The sequence below is a fragment of the Trematosphaeria pertusa genome (genome assembly GCF_010094035.1).
Source record: "Trematosphaeria pertusa strain CBS 122368 unplaced genomic scaffold BU26scaffold_16, whole genome shotgun sequence".
NCBI classification, from domain to species: Eukaryota; Fungi; Ascomycota; class Dothideomycetes; order Pleosporales; family Trematosphaeriaceae; genus Trematosphaeria; species Trematosphaeria pertusa.
The window spans coordinates 295,752-317,405 of NW_022987227.1; the positions used below are offsets into that span (position 1 = coordinate 295,752).

Consider the following 21,654-nt stretch of genomic DNA (forward strand, 5'->3'; position numbering starts at 1 on the left):
AGCAGGAGCCTCGGATTATCAGCACGCCGACATATATATGCCTTCAGGGATTATTAGCAGAGCATGTACGCACCCAAGGGACCAAAAGAGCCAAAAGGGGGGCTAAAATAATGACAAGAGTGGGAATCCACGCGATGAGAAACCTTGGGTAGGGCAAGCTTTCGCTACCGTTCAATTGCTAGCGCGATCCATATTCTGAAGCCGCTGAGAGGTCGGCGAGTCACATGCCAGAGGTAATCGCTTTGTACCTTCCGTCACGAATATAAACTCTGTGCTTACCTACACGTGTTGCGCCGCAAACTAGAGGCATACTGTAGAGAACACGCACTATTCACGCTGCAGCCTTCCCCGTCTCATCTATAGACGGACCTCCCGCCCAAGTAGGATAGCGCCGAGCAATATACCTCCCGACCCCTTAGGAACGTCACGTCACGTCACACAAGGCCGGAACGCTATCGGAGGCACTGCGACTCCGGCAACAAACCTCTGTAAAAAGCAGGACGGCGCATGCGGTGTCCACCCCAATTGATTACCTTTAAGAGTGGATCAGCGGCTCCGCGTACCTTATTCGCCTATTCGTCTCTCCGGCCAAAGTGTGCCGAGCGCATCACGTCGCATCGCACCGCGGATCATTGCTGGGCCGCAAGCCGTCGCGACCGGTACAGCACGGGCTCCCCCCCTCATTCTCCGTCCACTCTAGCATCAAAATCGCGTCTCCAACAATTAGGTCGTCAAATCGAGTTCGAGCATGAAGTGCTTTGCTCGTCTTGCAAGCGCCTCGAGCCGTCGCCGCGCGACGCTGTCGAAACGGAAGCCACGGCATCCCTGAGTCGCGCCGCAATTCCATCCATGACTTGCAGGCTTGCAGCCATTATTGACGCCACCAATCAATTGGCTGCCCGTCATCATCATTGCTTTTTTCGCCTTGTGCCCTTTTCGGCTGGTGGCGTAGCTGCCTGGTCCCCTTCCCTTCCGAGGTGCTACACCAACGACATGGTCAAACAGCAGCAGATATGTACCACTACTATGTTAACGCGGCCTGTATAAATATATACAGCAAAGGAGAGACCTATCTACTTCACCTCAGAACCCTAGGAGTACGGTGCGGCGTTCGCTCCTGACATCTGTTCATTCTAGCTAAAGCGCCCACCCGTCGCCTGCATCTGATTTGTTATTTTGCGCGAGATGAAGGAACCACAGTTAAAAAATTCTTATATGAATGGACATCCGTTGATCCTGCGCTCCGGCCATATTTCGTATTCATGTAGACATATGACCCGTGAACTGATGCATCCATCAGCGCGCCCTACCCCGTATTTCTGAGTCTGAATCTTGTACTTAGCGCCCGCGGAGCGGGGTGTACAGTTCATTGAAGCTAAGATCAGCCGTGGAAAGATGTGGTCTCTTCGACGATGGGGTCTCGAGAAGAGAGGCATGGCTCGGGCGCTTCCGGGACGGGCCAGGAGATACCACTGACGATTCGGCTCCCTCTTGTGACGGGTCAACGAGAGCTGGCTGCATCTGGGTGGCCCTTCGGCTTGAGCTGTCCGCCGCCTTTCGTCCTCCACGTCCCGCCGGATTCAAAACATTATTGGCCAAAGGCGCGTTTGAATGAAATGACGAGAGAACAAGCTGTTGAGTAGTAACCAGTTAGCGTCTGTCCCTAAACGGCAAGCACAGTTGGGCTCTTACAAACTGCCTGATCCCAAATGCAGGGTCGAAGTACTTGTCCATCGTCGTACGGATCGCGTTTTGAGATTTGCATAGGCCAACTTTCTTCGCTCCATTCGACTTTTTGGAACGGTTGATGGGTACGGTGATGCCTTGATTTCCGAGCTCTTTCAGCAGTCTGCTGGAATCGCTCTTCTTGCACCCTTCTCTTGTTAGCATTCAACATAGTGCATGCTTCCAATGCGTGGGAAACTTACCCAAGGCGCTTGCAAACTGAGATTCGGACTCGAAGTCGCGCTCCTCAAGAAGGTGAATGGCGTGGCGTTTCATCGCGAGAGCCTCGAGTTCCATAAGTAGGCTGTCGTCCTTATCCTGGAGGAGACACGCATAGCAGGCATGTTCAACTGGGGCTCTCGCGTCATCCAATCCTCGGTATCCGTAGCAGTGTATATGTTGCCACGTCTCGCAGAAGGAGCAGCAGATCTGATTCTAGTCAGTACAATAGGAAGCTAACCGTGAGAATGCTTTCGTAAACATACCATATCGTCTCCATGGTCATCGTGTCCACATTGGCACTTGACCTGATCAACCGGGCCGATCATCGCAGCAGACTCTGATCGCCTCTGAATACGTGACTCGCGCCATCCTGGGCCAAGGCGGAGGTTGCGCTCTCCGTCTAACAGCGCGAGGGTATCTTGGGTGAACTCGATCTTTTTGGCCATATCGCGCAGATCAGCCAATTGCTGAGTTTCTTGTGCGTTTGGGACCTGAAAAGGCTGCTGCTGCAACAGAGTGTTAGGACGATAGTGTAGTATTGGGACACAAGATGACGACTTACCATATTAACGAGAGCCCGCTGAGCCAAGACATCATCTCTCCGAATCTTTCCAGTGCCATTACGAACTCCCCCGTGTGGCAAGTCCAGGTCAACATCCTCGGTACTCGGTAGCACTTCCTTGTCCGCTCGTTTCTTTGGCGGAGTACTGTTTGTCTCCTGTCCAGCCTGGCTCTGGAAGACCTTGCTGCTGACCGGAAGTTGAGAGTCGGTAGTGGCATCGACATCATCATGCCTGCCTAAAGTCTTGCCATACATTGTGGGATTTGGTATAACAGCTTCGTCCTCCTGATGAATCGAAGGAGTTTCACCCTTGAAGGAAACCTGCAAGCTGACCGATTGGAATCCGGTATGCACCGTACCACAATGTGTAGCCGGCTGCTCCCATTCAGAAGTGGGAGAGTTGAGAGGAACTGTAGTGGGGACAAAGCCTTTAGTTTGGTAGCTATGAGGACAGCGGGTGTTGTATAGTAAATGTAGTCGTACGTGGGGCTGCGCCGGGAGTTTCGGAGCCACACCGGCTACACCGACGATTCTCATGACTACATTCCTCAGGTCTTTTCGCGCGTCACGAAGCGTGATGGAGGTTCCGTTCGGCCCACTCATGTTGACATTGACCAGTGGAGCTGCATCTGTTCCGGGGTGGGTGTACTGGAATTGGAAGGAGTACAGCTCTTGTATCTTTGTGTCGTCTGGACCGTCCGTGATTGCGAGACGCATCTCATCGACATAGCCTTTCTTCACCCCCTCAAATACGCCAGTCTCCTGGGGCGCCAGGTAAGCAAACAGGCGACGGACACTGAACGGGGCTTTTAGTACTCACTAAGTATTCGATGAGCTGGTCGGCTCTGGTCGATGCGCCCCTCTTCATAATCTGCATCCGGTAGATGGGGATGTCGTCGGGCATGTCTTTGAATCGCTCCTGCTCTTGACGTATGAAAGCGCCATAGCTCCAATGCTGATTGACGACTCCATAGACTACCTCGTCGAAGCGCTCCTGGGGAAGAAGGTTTCTATAGCACAGAATGGAGCTCACTGCGGCATATAGGAATATTTGCGATATTTCTTGGCTCTGTTGAGCAGTAACGGTCTGCTCCTGAACCGCTTGAGGGCGAATCTCTTGGATCTGGGCTTGAGCGGCTGCCCCGGAGGCTGATGTCCGCGTTGCCCTTCTCTGCGGCGGCATGGCGAGTTGGACTCTGGAAGCGTGTCCAGGTGGGTGAAACTGAAGCAGCAAGTGGGAAGAAGGAAGGATGGAGCACTAGAGGTGAGGGCCCAGGCGAAGCTGACCTCAGGGTGTTTACAGACCTAGGGACGTCGCTTCCTGAGCTGTAGCAGCGGGAGGCGGTTGAGGAAAGAGCGACGGCCAGATTGGGAGCACCTCACCGTCTAAAGCCAGCCGCACCCAGGCCACAGCGAGGGCTGGTGCATCGCTGTGACGAGAGCACGGCGGCGTGTTAGGCTGGGCCGTCTGCGTTCTATCCCGGTGATGTTGGGATGGCGGAAGTGGCTGCTTTCCATCCCAGAGTATGTGGGATATTGGACTAGGTGAAGGCGTTGAGATAGCTCCGACTATAGACACGCACGTTTGCGTGTCGTCCATGCCGCCCCGATCCAGATCCAGGGTGGATTGCTGAGGCTGCTCCGCCGATGTGGTGTCCACCTGGGCACGGGTCCGTTGAACTGAGTATCACGAGGGTCACGAACCGCTTGTCTCAAGCCTCGGAACTTCACCAGCATCTTGCCATACATAGTAGCAAGGAATTGGGCGGCGATATCATCAAGAAGCCAGGAGCGCAAAACTAGATAAAGACAAGAAGTGGTCTTCCAGAGGGGCGTGGTGATTGGTGGACGGCGCATCGCAATATACCGATCGCTATTCGAGATAGCTGCTGCAGATTGTTTCCGCAGGCCACGCACACAACAGGCGGGCCTGTCACCTGCTACTTACCTTGCGCGCACTCTTTCTTCGATTATGTTCGTTTGTCGTTATGGCAGCAATTCTGCTTATATGGAGCCTCGGGACAAAGACTCAGGCCCTGGCATGCCTGTGTCGCCACACTGCATCGCGGCCGCGCGAGGCGTCCACAGAAACTCATCGGACTGCGTCTCAAGAAACACAACGGGGCTGACCAGCAGAACGGGGAGACATCTGCGCCGAGAGAATCCCGTCAGCTGCAGCTATAGGCGGCGTGTTAAGGGTGGAGGGGAAGTGGACTGGAGCTTTGAAAACGGCAACGAGAGCGTGCAAGACAATATTTAGATAGAAGACAAAAAGAGGGATGAAACGCCTGGCCGCGAATATGCAATTAAAAGCGTACGGGCATGACGCGCCGCGCAGGAAATAACAGTGCGCAGCGCGCTGAGGTGTGAAAATCAAATGGCCGGGCGTGGCAGGGCAAGGCGTCGACCGATCCAGTGATTTTGCTTGCCGAGAGCCTACTCCCTCAACCTCGCCAGAGCTGCTTCCCCCACCACATCCTCTCCCCATACCCGCGACCTCGTCCCTCTCCCCTCACTCTTAGATTTGGGCATCGTGGGTGTTGTTTGCGTGCTCCGGCGTTGTGCTTGTCGCCTCTCCACCTTGGGTCCTCTCTTCTTCTCTCTCCTGTCTCGCCGCTCGTCAGCGGTGATTGCCCGAGGGACACGAGCGCGCCATCGGCCACCGCCAGAAGCCGCTTGCCAGCTCCAGATTTGATTCACCGCGGCTTCGACCATACCGATGCTCTTCTAGGTCTCGACGTCTCCTGCACGTTCCCGCCGTTTCATCCTCGCGTCTCGAGGCTCCCCAACCTCATCCCACACGTCACCCTCGAGTGGATGCTCCACCTCGTCCACAGAGGGTGAACCGCGTATCCCGACACCACCGCCCTTCAAGGGTCGTTCGTAGCTATCAAAAAATCTCGGACCGGCGTGTGCAACATGACCTCCCCTCAGGGTCAGGGCTGCGAGGCCGCTTCGAAGATAGTGCAGCAGCAGGTGGTAGAGCCGTATGCCACCATGGGGCAGCTCTCGATAGCACCGGCCACAACTACGACAGTCGTCACCACGACCACGACCACAACAACGTCGTTCCCTCCGATCCTGTTGAAGCCTCCCCGAAATCTTAACGAAAGGGACCCAAAGGAATACCCACTCGCTCATTCCCAGGCTCCTGAGTCGATCCGCAAGTTCTTCTTTGAAGCCGGCGGCGAGCAGGCCTGTTTTCAGGAGGCAAATGACGTGGTAGACTCAATCCAAGAGGTATGCCTGCCACACTCTGGGGACCGCCTGTGACCAACATCCTTCACATTGGGGAGGAAACTACTCTTGCACATGGACTGACACACTTCTTCCGCAGCACAAAACGCTCCATAATGACCTGGCAACTTCCAACGGTAAGCTTCGCACAATCGAATCGTTCAACGGCCCGCCTGCCTTCGCCACGCCAAACAGGGTAACACGACCGAATATAGCAGCTCCTAACCCAGCCCTCCGCTCGATATCCGGCCGACGAAAACGATCCTCTTCCCCGCCATCCATCGCTGAGGCTGCCGAGATTGCTAGCCTGCACCGTCGGAATAAGAAGCCTCGAACCTCCATTCAAGACTACAGAGGCAGGCCCGCTGCTCAGATTAGCGCGAACTTCACGCCAGAGGATATGGATGATGCAATTCCAGCCACTCCGGACACAGATGTTGGCGGTGGAGGCCCGTTCAAGGTACCGAGAATGAGCGCAGGAACAAGACGCACAAACTTGAGATCATGTTCGCAACAGACCCGGCAGCAGCGACGGCCGCCATCATGGCAGCTCCAGGAGCCTTTTGCGGGTCCTACGAACGGCGAGAAAGACGCTCCTTGCGACCAACAGCGCTCACCTGACGGTCACCACTTTTCTACATCGATCGCAGAGGGTCCGGGCATCGCTGCCACTCCGCCAATTGCGGACACAGACCTGGAACCGGTTGGCCCTTTCACTACCGACGATAGCTCATACGTCCACGTTGGACGACCTACGCCTCTTGACACGGTGTCTGCGCAGGACGCCAGCTTACCGAGCCCTAGTTTGTCGCCCATCACCGCCGCAGCCACTCTCGCCCAGCAGAACAATCTTGGAGCGTCGTTGATCGGGGACGAGGGCGAAGACGACCCAAACGATTTGTCTAGTCTAGACATATCGCAAGGTACCACAAACGAGAACAATACAACGCAGACCCTTGCACTGTCTTCGTCCAGGTCGAAGCGGATTGAGCTCCCTGAAGTAGACGAGATTACTCCGAATCCACAGCTGCCAACGCCCACTCTCATGGATATCCCTACTATGCTGGACTCGTTCGATGCGTTGCCCGAAAAAATGAAAACCTACGTCATGTATCAGCTTCTTCGTAGGTGTGCAAAACCCACGCTACATTTCGTTGCCGATGTAGTCAATCCGGCCCTGAAGTGCGATTTCATTGCTTTGCTTCCGACCGAGCTCAGCCTCTGCATCATCAGCTATCTCGACGTCAAGAGCATGTGCAGCGCAGCTCAGGTTTCAAGAAGATGGCGAGAACTGATCGATACGGACGAGCGATCATGGAAGAAGTTGCTGGACAACGATGGGTACAATATCCCAGAACACGAGCTGGAGCGGGCCATAGAAGAGGGATGGGGATGGCAGTATCCACATTCTCCAGAGAGCTACGAGCGGGATCTTCGCGTCTTATCAGCACATTCTAGGTCGGATCACGCAAATTCTCCAGGATCTTCCGGTTCGAGCGTATTGGGTAGTGTTCTCGATAATGAAGGAGCCGTGACGCGGTCCTCCTCAACCCGGCAGAAGAGAAAGGCTGCTAGCAAGCATGCCGTATCCAAAAAGCAGCGCAAGAAGGGACCGTCCCCGTCAAAAGCCCAAGCCGTCTTCTCCTCTCGGTCAGTCGTCGCTCAACAAGGGCCTCTCTCTTATGCCGACCGAGCCAGGGAGGCAATATCCGAGCCTGAGATTGGCCTGCCAAGCTTGCGCAAAATGCACCTCTTCAAGTCTCTGTACCAACGGCATCATCTCATCCGCAAGAGCTGGATGGAAGTGGAAATGAAGCCAAAGCACATCGCGTTCCGAGCACACCAGCGCCATGTGGTGACCTGTCTGCAGTTCGACACTGATAAGATCTTAACCGGTAGTGACGATACTAACATCAACGTCTATGACACCAAGACAGGGGCTTTGCGCAATCGCCTTGAAGGCCATGAGGGCGGGGTTTGGGCTCTTCAATACGAAGGCAACACCCTGGTCTCTGGTTCAACCGATCGTTCGGTGCGCGTGTGGGATATCGAAAAGGGCAAGTGCACGCAGGTGTTCCAAGGCCACACGTCTACGGTCCGATGCCTCGTCATTCTCAAGCCCACCAAAGTGGGAGAGACGTTAGATGGCCGGCCAATCATGATGCCCACGGAGGACCTGATCATCACTGGCTCACGGGATTCCTCGCTGCGTGTGTGGAAGCTGCCTCCGCCGGGCGACAGGAGCATCATCCAGACCGGACCGCCGGCCAACGACAGCGATAACCCATACTTCGTCCGCGCACTCATTGGCCATCACCACTCGGTGCGGGCTATCGCTGCCCATGGTGATACTCTCGTCAGCGGCAGCTACGACTGCACCGTGCGTGTGTGGAAGATCTCGACCGGTGAGGTCTTGCACCGCCTCCAGGGTCATTCTCAGAAGGTGTACAGCGTTGTCTTGGACACCGAGCGCAATCGCTGCATCAGCGGGTCGATGGATAACATGGTCAAGGTGTGGTCGCTCGAGACTGGTGCCTGTATCTTCACGCTTGAAGGCCACACTTCGCTCGTCGGCTTGCTGGATTTGAGCCATGGACGCCTTGTTTCGGCCGCCGCAGACTCGACCCTCCGCATCTGGGACCCCGAGAATGGCCAGTGCAAGAGCAGGCTCTGTGCTCACACGGGAGCTATCACCTGTTTCCAGCATGATGGCCAAAAAGTCATCTCTGGCTCGGACCGCACCCTGAAGATGTGGAACGTTCGGACGGGCGAGTTTGTGAAAGATCTCTTGACTGATCTGAGCGGCGTGTGGCAAGTCAAATTCAACGAACGACGGTGTGTTGCCGCCGTTCAACGGAACAATATGACATATATCGAGGTATGTCATTGACGCAAACTCTCTTCCATGTATACTCTAACGCATTACTAGGTTTTGGACTTTGGTGCTGCTAGAGACGGCGTGCCATTTGACCAACGAGGACGCAGAATAGTCGTCAATTCGAAAGGACAAGAGACTGAAGACGTGGATGACATCATGGACGTCGACGCTGTGTAGCGGATATCCGACGTCGTCAACACATCATCCGATCATGGTTCACGGCTCTATCAACACGACCGCATGCATTCTGGACATTTTCAAAAGCAATACCCCTCATGCATTCACCCGGCTTGGGACCTATTAATATCTCTTTTTCACGGTCTTTCTACGTTTTTATCTTGTATCCGCCCTTGTCTGTTGGGGCTTGCATCCGTGATTATTCATACGAAAAGAGGCGTCTGATGGGGGTTTACATTTGCATATCTACGGCGTTTAATATTTGCCTGCCCTGAGCTGCATGTCATGGGCACTGGCTGTCTTAGGACGGGATTCAGTATGTAGTGATTGGGCTTGCTGGAAGTACACCAGGCCTTAGGCACTGCGCGAGCTGGACGTAGAAAATACATTGCATGAATAGATCAAGCTCGGTTGCGTGCATACTCCGTACGAAGGGTCGACGGTGAATTGATGGCGAAGCCGACAGGCGGTGGCGCCACAAGCGGCCCGCCACATCCGCCACATCCGCCACAAACAGACGCCGCTCAGATAGCTCCATCGAACTTACCTACCTACGTTTGCACAAATTTGCGCAACCCAACCTGCCACTCTCAGTAGAGATGCGTGCCCGGCGTAGACCATCCTGATGCCGGAGTACTTCTTCCACATTGGCTTTGAGCTCTACCCAGCGCGCTCATCGCCCGAAACGACTTTCACCCCGCCTCCGCAGACCGACATTTTCAACTCAAGCCTCCCCGCCCACAGCTCAACGTCTTGGGCTTCCCTTGGACCCTCCCGGCAGAGCTGTAATAAGCCTCTAAATTCCGCAGGCTCCAGTAGCGATACTTCTCACCTCTCGCCCACTCGAGAACGCCCCCCAACGTCCCGCAGATATAGTCAGCGAACCCGAACGTCCTTCTCGGAGCATCACGATAGCCCTGTTCCAATCGTCAAGCCGCCTCCTCGGCCCGCACATAAGCGGACGCAGAAGAGCTTCGCGCCGAAAGACTGGCGATTCGACACTATCTCCATTCTCAGCATCGATATGAAGCCTAGCGATGGCGACGAATCTACAAGACCCCGCGCGAAGTCGCTCAAGCATCCTGCCACGAGTTCCGGCGGCCTAGCTACGAAGGGCAAGTTCATACCCTCATATCCAAAGGACACTGATGTGGGATGGGGCGTGGTGCACTTGTATCGCGATGGACAAGAAACACCGGGCCTATATGATGACGGGGCAGGTACAGATTTCAACGAGGAAGATTGCACGACGCTGTGTATGCTGGCAGTACCCTCATATATGACACCCTCGGACTTGCTAGGCTTTGTGGGCGAGCAGACAAGGGAGAATGTCAGTCATTTTAGGCTTATTCGGACAGCGAGAGCGAATAAGTATATGGTGTTGATGAAGTTTCGGGAGGCCAAGAAGGCGAGGGCGTGGAGGAAGGAGTGGAATGGTAAGGCGTTTAACAGTATGGAGGTATGTCTAGTCATCTACGTCTATGAGATATATCGGGGCAAGCTAACTGTACTGAAGCCAGAGTACTGCCATGTCGTCTTCGTCAAATCCATCACCTTCCAGACCGGCGACTCAAACCGCGATCCGTCTTCGTACCCTGACCTGGCGAACGATCCCTTCACACCAGCTACGACAAAGCAAGCGACAGCCCCTCTCCCGCCATCTTCTAGCGTTTCCTCACCCGTCGAACCTCCATCACTCGCCTCGTCCCTCACAGCCAAACCGCTCGCTCCCCCCACACCCTCCCTCGTCGAACTCCCGACTTGCCCTGTTTGCCTCGAGCGTATGGATGAGACGACCGGGCTACTTACGATTCTCTGTCAGCACGTATTCCACTGCGCATGCCTCGAGAAGTGGCGAGGCTCAGGCTGCCCCGTCTGTCGCTACACGCAAAACGACGCCTTCACACATCGCGCCCTCGACGGCGACACTCCCGACAACGAATGCTCCGTCTGTGGCTCCACACAAAACCTCTGGATCTGCCTGATATGCGGTAACGTCGGCTGCGGACGATATGACAGCGCCCATGCTTTTGCACACTACGAAGCCACAAGTCACACCTACGCCATGGACGTCGTGACGCAGCATGTCTGGGACTACGCAGGTGATGGCTACGTCCACCGCCTCATTCAGAACAAAGCCGACGGCAAGCTGGTCGACCTTCCCGCTTCTGCACATGCGAACCCCTTCGCGGGAGGAGGCATGACAGGCTACGCTAACGACACCGTGCCCCGCGAGAAAGTGGACAATATGGGCATGGAGTATGCATACCTACTTACCTCGCAGCTCGAATCCCAGCGCGCATACTTCGAGGAACAGGTCGAGCGCGCCGTTGATAAAGCAGCTAAAGCAGCATCCTCAGCTGAAGAAGCGACTCGCAGCGTCGCGCACCTCACCCAGGAGCTCGAGAAACTCCAATCGCAGTACTCAGAAGCACAGTCCACAATCTCCTCGCTCGAAAAAGAAGCCACGCGCAACGCAGCCAAGGCCAATTCCGCGTCAGAACTAGCCCGCAAACTAACAAAGCAGTTCAAGGAGGAGCAGACGATCAATGAGAGTCTCATGACGCGTATACATCATCTGGAGAAGACAGCTGAGGAGGCGAGTGCCAAGGTGAAGGAATTGGAATGCCAGAAGGCGGATCTAGAGGAACAAAATCGGGACCTCTCGTTCTTCATTTCGGGACAGGAGAAACTGAAGGAGATGCGGGGCAATGAGATAATGGGCTTGCAGGAGGGTGAGCTGGAGAGCGGATATGTGGAAGTCGGCAAGGATGAAAAGAAGGGTCGCAGGAAGGGGAAAGGGAGGAAGACATAAGGGAATTCCCAAGAGGTTCCGGTGTGTGCTGGATACGCCGGCTTGCATTATCAGGCGTTTGACCCATTCAGCAATTGGGTGCATGGCATTTGATTCGAGATACCCATAGGGCACACAGTGCAATCGTCCAGATCGGACAATCCATATTATCAGTGATCCATTCAATCCATCTTCCCCCGTTCACCAGCACAGTTTCTTTCAGCCCGCTACACGCCAGTTAGTTCAGTCACATCATCCTCACTACAGGGACTGCACTAGCGTAACAATGAAAGGCTCATGAATTCCATCCCGGCCTGACCTAGCACCCCGTCCGTATAAGCTAGTATACATGGAAAATAACAATGAAGTTCGTAACCGTCATGTCTTGCCAGCGCTCAGCCTCAGCTCATAGATGCCCTTTCTCAAGTTGATAGCCGTTACGGTCGTCAAGTCATTAGTGATGATGCCCCCAGTCATTCTGGATAGCCAACTGAAGGAAGGAAAGAGGAAAAACATCCAAACCCTACCAACCCATTACACTTCCAACGCCCCCTGGTGTGTGAAATAACCAAGACGGTAGGTATGAACTTAAGCAATCGAGATGCGCGACCGAAGCTAGTGAAGCAGGCAGTTGCCCCCAAGGAATCGGATCCCCGACGATATTGTTCGTTGTGCTCAAGCTCGGTTGAGGAGATTCAAGTCGGATTATTAGGCAATAGGCCAATCCAAGTCGAAGGTGAAGCATGTGGTCAGCCCGTCCAGAATGCAAACGATGTGGAAATGTGTGGCGAGCGATCCAATTTCATCGACCACCTCTTCAAATCCAGTCATCGTCCTTCCCCGCATTACCACCCACCTCCTTCTCAAAACCCAAATCGACACCCAGTCCAAGCCCCAAATCCATCTTCGGGGCCTGAATCTGCGGCGCTTTCTCCGCCTTCTTCTTCGGGCTCATCTTAACCGGACTAGGCGGCAGTTTCCCGTCCGACGGACCCATCCGTACAGGCTTGACATCCCAGCCATCTTCTAGCGCCGCTGCAATCCACACTTTGGCCGCATCGTGCACGGCACCGTAGTACTTAGGATTGCAAGTGCGCAGGTGACCCATGACCTTTTCGAAGCCCGAGATTTTGAGTTCGGAGCGGAAGGTGTTACGGGCTTCGCGGGTGGGGAGGGATGCGAGGAGACCATTGAGAAGGTCAAGATGTGTGGCGATGTAGTTGGTCGCGTCCCATTCCACACCGCCGACGTAGGGAGCTGCTGGTACGATGGCGCGGGGGCCGGGGAAGTAGGCCTTCGAATAGGGCTGGGGAGCGGTGTCAGAGGCGGGTGGAAGAGGGATGACATTAAGGTGGTGTATGAAGATCCAGAATACTTCTTTCGTGACGTTCGTGATTTCCTTGCACCAAACCTGGTACGGGCGAGGCTGGTGCATCTGGAGGATAAATGGGACGGTGGAGGACTCCTTCTCCTTGATTGGGTCCTTGAGGTACTTCAGCAGCTCCATCGCACGAGAGTGGAGCTCTGATTCGGGTGCGGTGGAAATGTGGGCAAAAATGATCTGGATGATAAGCTCGCGAGTAGTGAACTCGCTCGGCCCCTTGTGTTCCTCGTCGAACAGCATGGCAAGCAGTGCTGGGAAAAGAGTAGATGCTACCTCCGCGAGCTGCTTAAGGGCGGAATCGGTGGTGCAGAGCCCCTTGAGGCATCGAAGCAGCTCGTGGAGTAGGGTGTCCTCATGATCTTCGCGCCATTCAACTTCCATCACGCGGTGGAGCACAACAATTAGCTCCGTCATTCCGCCGGTCTGGATAAAGTTATCGACCCATTCCACAGTCTCGTTTCGAAGCAGCAGGCGAAGCTTATGCAGCTTTCCGACTTCCACATCTTGCGGCTTCGGAGTCTTCCTCAAGTAGGATATGAACTCGTTTGGTGATACCGACTTCGCGCCCTTCGACACTGACCTCTGCGAGGAGTTCGAAGCCAACGATCGCGAGGACGGGGACTTCGGGATCGGGCTAGCCCTCGAGGATGCAGCGTCGCCCTTCTGCTTCTTTATAGGAGAATCGCCCTTGCTAAAGGTGAATGTCCTGCTCCGCGGGCGCTCCCGCTTCGAGCCTCCCGATGTGGCTGTCTGCAATGGCACCTTCTCTTCCTCCGCAGAGCCATCTCGAGACTTCGAAGATCTTGTCATCACCGGTTTGCTCGCTTGCTTACCGGCGGTCCCTGCAATTGTAGAGCGTGCAGATGGTGCTCGCGATCCTTGAGGTGTATCCAACTTATGTGTCCGTACGAAATCGGCTTTGACTTCGAGTTTGAGTGTGCGCATCTGGGCGCGTTGGTGGGTAGGAATATTTCTTGACTCCTGATAATGACGTTAGATAGACCCTATGTTGTTGACGCCGCGCACTTACTAAAACCGCTTCAAACTCAGCATCAATCACCTTCGGGTCGAGCTTGGTAGGAGACGTCGTAGGAGTTCTGCCGGAATGCGTCTGCTTCGACTTGCCGTTGAACGCGGCGACCGCGGCCATAACTCTACTAGGCTTTTTGGGCGAATCTGCCGCCTTCTTCGGGCTGTTGTCCTTTCTATTGCTCTCGGAGCTCGAGCGCCTCGCCATGCCCCGTGTAGTGATGCTCTTGGATGAATCACTCTCCTTCAGCCTCCCCCCATTGCCCCTTGTATCTCCGAGCGGTACTCGGTCCTCGCTCCTCTTACGAGTGAATGTATCGAGTAACGACGTCGTGGAGGAACCGTGCCCGCCAATGAAGGACTTCGGGCGCTCTTTCGCGGGTCCCTTCTTCTGCAGTGAGGGCTGGCCGTAGTCGAAGAAGTTGCGCTGCTTTGAAGGCGAGTAGTCCTGGGGCGTATAAAGGGCGATTTCTTCCTCGATGCTCCGGCGCTGGTCGTTCAGTGGGACCTTGCTTGTCGTGGTGATTTCCTGCAGCGGCTGCGAGCTGAACTGAGCCCAGATGGGAGTATGTACCGGAGCGGGGGCATTCGAAGAGCTGGGCGGCGTGGTGTTCTCCTTATCTCGCCCTGGTGTGCTTTTCTCATCCTTGGACTGTTTACCCTTGCCAAACAGACCAGCCAGGTTGGTCGACGACTTTGTCTTCTTCGGGCTTTTGGCCATCTCCCCCTCTCGCGTCCTGCTTGGCTCCCTTGACTTGCTCTCCTTCGTCCTCTCCTTCTCCTTGTCTTTGCCCAGTGATCGCAGCGAGACTGAGCTCAGCGTCTTCTTGTGCAGGCTCTTGGTCGGGCTAGTAGCCTTGCTGTCCTGTGACTTGCGAGGCGACGATGGCGCGTTTGTAGGAATATTCTGCATTCGATTTGCAACGCGCAGCTGGCTATGCGGGTGGTCTGGCGGCAGCAACGGCGCCCCAGCGTTGACAAACCCAGCCGGATTGTATGGTCGACTACCGGGCTGATTGCTGTTTAGCGCGGTGCCATCAGAAGGCGAACGCTTGTGGTTCTTTGGTACAATAATAGACTTGAGCACCGACGACGACTTGTTGCGCCTGTGGCCCGCGGGAGCTGGCGTCGCCATGATGCTCTGGTGAGCCTTGGAACAAACAAACGTAAAAGGGGAAGTGGGAACTGAGGCCGGGGGCAGCCCCCAGGGAAGAAATTGGGAAACGGGTTTTGGCTATATCAGAAAGATGTCGGGCATTATACAAGAAGGCGACGGGGTCGGGGTTGCGGTGGTCGTGTCGTTGGTGGCGCCCAGTAAACATTGGTCGGGTTTCCATAGCGACCATCGCGCTAGCGGACGCGGGGAATTCGTGACCACGTGATCGCCCCTTCCCGCGGCGGACCATCTCTGCGTCGTTAAGTCCGCTCAATTTACCCTAAGCAAAGTAGAAGGCGCAAGGAGAACGGTGGTTTTGATACTGGGGGTGCAAACACGATGGATATGTACGAAGGTAGCGAACCTCATCTTGCTGGGAGAACCCTAACACGTTTCCATTTCAAGAAGTGAATCTAGGCAATGTTATGCATCTGCAAAATGGCTCCCGTCCATCAAAATGCCCCAGCTCCAATCCGCCAGCATGCTCCACCACTCATCGCTCACAAGCCAAAGTTGAAAACTTTATCTCCGACTCTTCCAAACTTCTTCATAGCGCCAAGTTCCAGAGAGCCCCCGGAAGACCCACAGCCCCCTGTGCCAACGCAGCGTCCGCCGTCACAGCAAGTCCCACCGCCGGGAATGCACACAAAGCCGACGTCGCAATCGGCGGTCTCGCTGCAGCTCGGCGTACTAGCGCAATCTATCTCTCTGTTGAAGCAGACTCCGGCACCACCAGTTTCTAGGCCACAGACGCAAAACTCCGTACCGTTGCTACCGGCGCAGCTTCTTGAGAACTGGCAGGAGGAATCACATGGTGGACGAGTGCAGACGCCGTTGGTGCAATCGAAGCCTGCGGCGCATCGATTGCTGCAGGCACCGCAGTTCTGGATGTCGGTTCTGAGATCGACGCAGGCACTATCGCAAAGATCAACACCGGGTCCAGTGCACAGCGGAGGCGTGGGTGTGGGAGAGTCCGAGGTGGTATTCGTAGGCCCAGCTGTCGAGGTGGTATTTGTAGGCCCGGCCGTGGTAGTTGCGTTGAAGGAGGTTGAGGGCAGACTGGAAGTGGAATTGCTGGTCATTGATGTTGCCGTGGTGTTGGTGTAGGGTGGAGTAGGCGACTGCGTAGTTGTTGTGCCACTAGTCGTCGAATAAGAGGTGCCCGACGAAATGGTGCCAGTTCCGGTACCCGTTCCTGTTCCAGTGCCCGGCTCCGAGCTCATGGTTATCGTTGTCATCGATGTTGTAGAATTTAGGGTCATAGTAATAGTAAAAGTGGTGGTCGTCCCCGTGCCCGATGTCGTCGAATTTGAAGGAACTGACGTCGTGGTGTTTGAAGGGGCCGCCGTTGTGCAAGAAGCAACAGACGAGAATGTGATTGTGGTCGTCTCGGTCCGAGTAATTGTCTAGTAATGCTTAGCGTAGGTCTTTATCTTTTGCAGTCGGGTACTTGCCGCGCTCGTTGAAGTGACGAGCGCTGAGGAGACGCCAATGCAGGAGCATGCGCTTGAGTAATGCTCATCGGTGCAAGCACTGGTGGCATAATACGGCACTGTGCCATGGGTGCTCTCGAAGGAAGTGGTAACCTCTTGCCGAGGTTTGACCTTCTTTTCCATTGCGAATGCAGGAATAGGTGTGGCAGTAGAGAGGGTCACGGAGGAGTCAGTTGGGATTGTTGGGCAAGGCGGATTGATTGTCTGGGTAAACGAAGTTGTGACGGTACTGGTGGTAATGCTGGGCATGCTGATCAGTGGGCTGGATGTGAAGGGAGGAAAGGTCCGTACATGGGGTCGACAACGACAGTAGTCGTCATATATTTGGCACAGTCGCCCAGGGCTGTGACGGGATGGCTCGGTCCGCGCCTCGTGCCATTGACAGCTCGAAGGCAGTTGTCTTGGTAGCATGCCTGTCTTGCTTCCAAAAGGACTGCTGCGATAGAAAGCGAAGAGCCGGAAAGGAGAATGGCCGAGACGAGCTTCATGTTGGGAAAAGGAGTTACCGTGACTTCCTGACTCAATTGCTCACGATATGTAGAGTGGACGCACGACTGGCTTTATACAGACGCCTGTAGAGCCTGGTAAGGCAGTACACCGGACAGGCCCTCATCTTTCCCCCAATGTCGTTGCTTGAGCCCATATCGAGCAAGCATAGCGGGAAGCCACTTGTACACTCGCGAGACTTTGTGCCCCGTTCTCTTTCGCCAGAGCACGTTAGCTTCAATCCGAGAGGCGTGGGATTGCTGGCCGAATGAACGGCTAGCAATTTGTGGAGTGACCACCTCTTCGGCTTTGAGGGCACAATTGCAGGAAACGGCGCAAAGTCGTTGAAAGCGAGATAGTAGGAGCGGAAGTGCCCAGGCACGGTCTAAGTGTTGAGAGCGACTGTCGCAAATGTCGACGCCCGCTTACCACGACAGCTTTGAGCTAACTGCAATTGGGAGCTAATCAAGTACAACAGGAACACGGAGCAGCCGAGCATAGGCGCACAAGCTCCCAAATGGTCGATGAGGAGCGAGGAGAGCGGGGCCGATGGTAACCAGTGAATTCGCGATCGCAAGGAATATGTGAGCCTAATGCAGGTACGTTAGATCTCGTCAATGTACGAGCATTCGGCTGAGACATACGATCAGATGCTGGATGGAAGCAGTTGCTGACCCGATATTGGTGGCTGCGGACATCTACACTCGCTTTCGCGAGAGTTTCATCAGGACTCAGGTGCAAAGGCAGGATGCATGCCCAGATATTTGAGGCAACAAAAGGTCTTCCAAGGCTATGGTATCGGTATCGCAGAGGAGCAGTTGTAAACACGAGATACGGCTCTTGTAGCCCTCGACCAGTTTATGTTACGGCCGGTTTGATGGTAACAATGGGCAAGCCACTTAGTTTCGCAAAACGAGCGTTTGCAGCATTAAAACAATTGATAAGGCGGATGTTGGCGCAGATTAAACTTTCATTCACGCTTTGTCAGAGGTTGCTTTTCCGTCTGAGAACACACCTTTTGCTGCCCGCAACGATCTTTCGTTGACAGGTGTCATCTGTAGGTTTAACGCAGGTTGCCTTGATGACACGGAGAGTGTGGGGAATAACGTCGAAATGCGGTGGCGGAGGAGCGTTGATCACAAGTGCAGCTACGCTCCACAGTTCGCGCCACTGTAACGCAAGCGGAGGACCAACGGGGAGACCCAGCAGGTTGGCAAGTTTCAGGGAGCAGAGACCGTTGGCAACGCGAACAGCGTGGGTAATTTTCATCGTATCCCCAGCTCTTGGTCCATCGCCGATATGCACGCTTCATTAAACCGTGCGTGGCGGTCTGTTCTCATTAAATTGAAACATGTGGAGCGTATTGTCTATGAAAGTAGGCGCGAGTTCCAGTATCGAAGACGTTGGGTATTTGTTCCCTCACAACACATGAGATGGAGGCGAGCAACGGTAATGTTATCCTCCGCGCAAGGTTTGCTACGGACCAGGAAGCATGACTGCTAAGCAAAGTCCGTGAGTTTCGTGAGGGGCCTGCCCACAGGACGCAATGGCGTTACGGCGGTAAGCCGCGGCCGGGTGCACGAGGAGACGAAGGGAATAGAGAGCAATCATGGGAGCTAGGCGGGAGGGAGGAAGCTGGCGAAAAGCGTGCCCTGCATGATGGCGTACATTATGAATCCGCGGACCAACCATTGAGGCACCCGTTTTGTCTTGCCTTCAACTTGAGCCATTCGCCCCTGTGCCATCCGCTGTGCGAGCGCCAAATACCAGACCGGATAACCGGAAGAAATGCGGTTGATGATTTGGACATGGAAGGTGGTAGCTGCCATGATGACGAGTACAAGTTGAGGTAACGCCAACTGCGGCAGGCCACAAGACACCGAGTTGAAAGTGTTGGGACTTTCATTTCCACTTGGCGGCGGTATATGAGCACTCGTCGAAGGCTGAAGAGGACCGTGACGCAGGTATGCTACACCGGACTTAAACAGTAGCCACAGCATCGGAGCTGCAATCAAGAACAGAGGTAGGTTTGACAAATTCCAGTAACGGAGGAATCCCACATTCCTGAAGACTCTCAGCAAAGACTTTGTCCGGGGGGATTGCACTCACCAGTATTGAACTTGCACCCAAGAGTAGATGCTCGGTAGCTTGTTCTGGCACCATGGTCTTGTGGCAGAGATACGCTTAGTGACGCAGTATTCCCGGTACGCCACGTACTGGGGGAGGAAGTATCCGACTGCGACGAGAGAACCGGCAACACACGTGACGGCGATTCGTCTGATGTCGATCCGATTCAGCTGAAACCTGCAGGCTCTCGGTAGATACCTCGCCACATCGTAGGCGAAGATCAAGCCGCTTAGCAAGCCATTGCTTCTCACTAAAGTTGCTCCAGCAAACACTACTCCAGAACTCAGAAGTAGTGCATCTGCGCGCACAGCCTGGTTCTTGCTGGATTCCTGAGCTCTCTTGGCCTGGACGTAGTGGAGCATCCCGGTGAAATTAAGCGCTGCAAAGAACGCCTCAGAGTAGGGCGCACTGAGAAACATGCCGGCGGGGCTGAGGATGTGTAGCACTGAAGCAATAAAAGGGATTCGAACATTTTGCTCGGGGCCTAAGACGACGTTTAGGAGCCTGAACAAGACTAGGACAGAGGAAAGATGGCATAGATTCGACACGACAATTCCCGCCCAGACGTAATGTTGCAATGAGGGTTTCGCGTTTCGGGATAAGACTTCTAGGGAGTTAGCAACTATCCCAGCTGCGCAAGAAGAACAGCCGCACATTTGCCCGTGGTCTCCAAGACCATGGAATACGCCCAGCTAAACGCCCACTCTTGCTCGTGGACGTACCCTCTTTGGGCCGTCTTTACAAAGTACAGCGCATCCCATCTGAGATGGTTGAGCGTAAACCGATCCAAGATAGTCCAATTCCTAAACTGCCTGTGTCGATGCCGGCTGGGGTTTAAGAGGATGAGTGCTGAAGTGTCGTACCCTGGTCCAGGAGAGAGGACCGCTAGGAGGAAAAAAAGAGCCTTCCAGGCAAGGAAGATGAGAACCAAACGCCCTGCGAGCTTTCGATGCAGGAGACTGCGCGTGTCCGTCATCGCGGCCCTGGCAGCTATCAATGTGGATGGTGGTTAGGTGGTGCGCTGATTGGACAGTATCGGCGCATAGTTTTGCCGACCCGTGTCGCTAAGCGAGCCCACACGCTGAACTTTCGGAGGCGCGACACCCACCTCCCTCTTCGACAACACCAATTTCGTCGCCCGCCAACAACCACACCGTAAGCTGGTAAGCGCAATCCTCACCTCTCTCGACTCTGCATCACATCCATCGCATGCTCCAATGGCGGAACATGGAGATCTTGAAGATGGCTAGAGCGCAGAATGGCAGCAATGCCTTCTCGCTCTTAGAGAAGCAGAACCTGTTTAGTGAATGAGCATTCGCTAATGGTGTCTGTTCTCAATGACAGCCTCGACGAACAAGATGCCACCAAAGGGTAAGAAAGCGGCGCCCGCGCCCTTCCCGCAGGGCAAGGCCGGTGCAAAGAAGCCCGCTAAGGTATGTGACACACTCTGTCTCCAGCTATCTCAGGCATTTAGCGCTCTAACTCGCGCAGAATCCCCTCCTCGAGAAGCGGCCGAAGAACTTCGGTATCGGTCAAGACATCCAGCCCCAGCGCAACCTCTCGCGCATGGTCAAATGGCCCGCCTACGTCCGTCTCCAGCGCCAGAAGAAGATCCTCAACATGCGGTTGAAGGTCCCGCCGTCGCTCGCCCAGTTCCAGCACGTTCTCGACCGAAACAGTAAGGATTCAACGGTGGATTGCAACGAAATACATGGCTAACAGATGGTAGCCGCTACCCAAGCCTTCAAGCTCCTGAACAAGTACCGACCGGAGACCAAGGCTGAGAAGAAGGAGCGTCTGACCAAGGAGGCCACCGCCATCTCTGAGGGCAAGAAGAAGGAGGACGTCTCGAAGAAGCCGTACACCGCCAAGTTCGGTCTGAACCACGTCGTCGGCCTGATCGAGAACAAGAAGGCATCGCTGGTCCTCATCGCCAACGATGTCGACCCCATTGAGTTGGTTGTATTCCTCCCCGTTCTTTGCCGCAAGATGGGCGTTCCGTTCGCTATCGTGAAAGGCAAGGCCCGCCTCGGTACCGTCGTCCACCAGAAGGTACGTATCCCGTATACGCCTATTTTGATAGAGAAGTGGTTAATTCTTTCCAGACTGCCGCCGTTCTCGCTCTGACCGAAGTGCGATCTGAGGACAAGAACGAGCTCTCCAAGCTCGTCTCCGCCGTCAACGAGGGTTACGCCGAGAAGCACAAGGAGAGCGCCCGTCACTGGGGCGGTGGTATTATGGGTGCGAAGGCAAACGCTCGCATGGAGAAGCGGAGAAAGGCGTTGGAGAGCGCTATCAAGATCTAAGCGGATAATGATAGCTTGGGGGTGGATATGGACTTCGGCGTGTCTCTTCTCTCTGCATATAGCGGGCTTCGAGCAATA

The 21,654-nt window shown here is 54.8% G+C and overlaps 8 protein-coding genes across 8 annotated transcripts; 4 read left to right on the forward strand and 4 right to left on the reverse strand.

The window, feature by feature from the left end:
- Nucleotides 1–302: 302 nt before the first annotated feature.
- BU26DRAFT_106820 (uncharacterized protein) lies at nt 303–1,229 on the forward strand. Its single transcript, XM_033819341.1, has one exon. The coding sequence runs from the start codon at nt 508–510 to the stop codon at nt 1,045–1,047; it is 540 nt and encodes a 179-aa protein (XP_033678682.1). The 5' UTR covers nt 303–507; the 3' UTR covers nt 1,048–1,229.
- Nucleotides 1,193–3,885, reverse strand: BU26DRAFT_106803 (uncharacterized protein). Its single transcript, XM_033819340.1, has 6 exons — nt 3,330–3,885; nt 2,510–3,271; nt 2,211–2,453; nt 1,929–2,154; nt 1,693–1,874; nt 1,193–1,632 (listed from the first exon to the last, which is right to left on the reverse strand). The coding sequence occupies exons 1-6, from the start codon at nt 3,690–3,692 to the stop codon at nt 1,339–1,341; spliced, it is 2,070 nt and encodes a 689-aa protein (XP_033678683.1). The 5' UTR covers nt 3,693–3,885; the 3' UTR covers nt 1,193–1,338.
- A 1,157-nt stretch (nt 3,886–5,042) lies between these two features.
- On the forward strand, nt 5,043–9,220 carry BU26DRAFT_609029 (WD40 repeat-like protein). Its single transcript, XM_033835897.1, has 3 exons — nt 5,043–5,749; nt 5,847–8,624; nt 8,676–9,220. Exons 1-3 carry the CDS (start codon nt 5,429–5,431, stop codon nt 8,799–8,801), a joined length of 3,225 nt encoding a protein of 1,074 aa, XP_033678684.1. The 5' UTR covers nt 5,043–5,428; the 3' UTR covers nt 8,802–9,220.
- Nucleotides 9,221–9,351: 131 nt separating this feature from the next.
- On the forward strand, nt 9,352–11,787 carry BU26DRAFT_543201 (zf-UBP-domain-containing protein). The gene is made up of 2 exons (XM_033831682.1): nt 9,352–10,260; nt 10,318–11,787. The coding sequence occupies exons 1-2, from the start codon at nt 9,427–9,429 to the stop codon at nt 11,614–11,616; spliced, it is 2,133 nt and encodes a 710-aa protein (XP_033678685.1). The 5' UTR covers nt 9,352–9,426; the 3' UTR covers nt 11,617–11,787.
- Nucleotides 11,788–12,412: 625 nt separating this feature from the next.
- On the reverse strand, nt 12,413–15,143 carry BU26DRAFT_509488 (uncharacterized protein; the record flags this gene model as incomplete). Its single annotated transcript, XM_033827151.1, has 2 exons — nt 12,413–13,960; nt 14,010–15,143. 2 exons carry the CDS (start codon nt 15,141–15,143, stop codon nt 12,413–12,415), a joined length of 2,682 nt encoding a protein of 893 aa, XP_033678686.1.
- Nucleotides 15,144–15,537: 394 nt separating this feature from the next.
- BU26DRAFT_106934 (uncharacterized protein) lies at nt 15,538–17,491 on the reverse strand. The gene is made up of 3 exons (XM_033819343.1): nt 16,949–17,491; nt 16,619–16,898; nt 15,538–16,570 (listed from the first exon to the last, which is right to left on the reverse strand). Exons 1-3 carry the CDS (start codon nt 17,143–17,145, stop codon nt 15,665–15,667), a joined length of 1,383 nt encoding a protein of 460 aa, XP_033678687.1. The 5' UTR covers nt 17,146–17,491; the 3' UTR covers nt 15,538–15,664.
- A 1,116-nt stretch (nt 17,492–18,607) lies between these two features.
- On the reverse strand, nt 18,608–20,619 carry BU26DRAFT_106890 (glycosyltransferase family 76 protein). Its single transcript, XM_033819342.1, has 3 exons — nt 19,925–20,619; nt 19,253–19,874; nt 18,608–19,207 (listed from the first exon to the last, which is right to left on the reverse strand). The coding sequence occupies exons 1-3, from the start codon at nt 20,244–20,246 to the stop codon at nt 18,760–18,762; spliced, it is 1,392 nt and encodes a 463-aa protein (XP_033678688.1). The 5' UTR covers nt 20,247–20,619; the 3' UTR covers nt 18,608–18,759.
- Nucleotides 20,414–21,614, forward strand: BU26DRAFT_523272 (60S ribosomal protein L8-B). Its single transcript, XM_033830001.1, has 5 exons — nt 20,414–20,433; nt 20,615–20,703; nt 20,762–20,948; nt 21,000–21,322; nt 21,376–21,614. The coding sequence occupies exons 2-5, from the start codon at nt 20,629–20,631 to the stop codon at nt 21,574–21,576; spliced, it is 786 nt and encodes a 261-aa protein (XP_033678689.1). The 5' UTR covers nt 20,414–20,433; nt 20,615–20,628; the 3' UTR covers nt 21,577–21,614.
- Nucleotides 21,615–21,654: the final 40 nt, after the last annotated feature.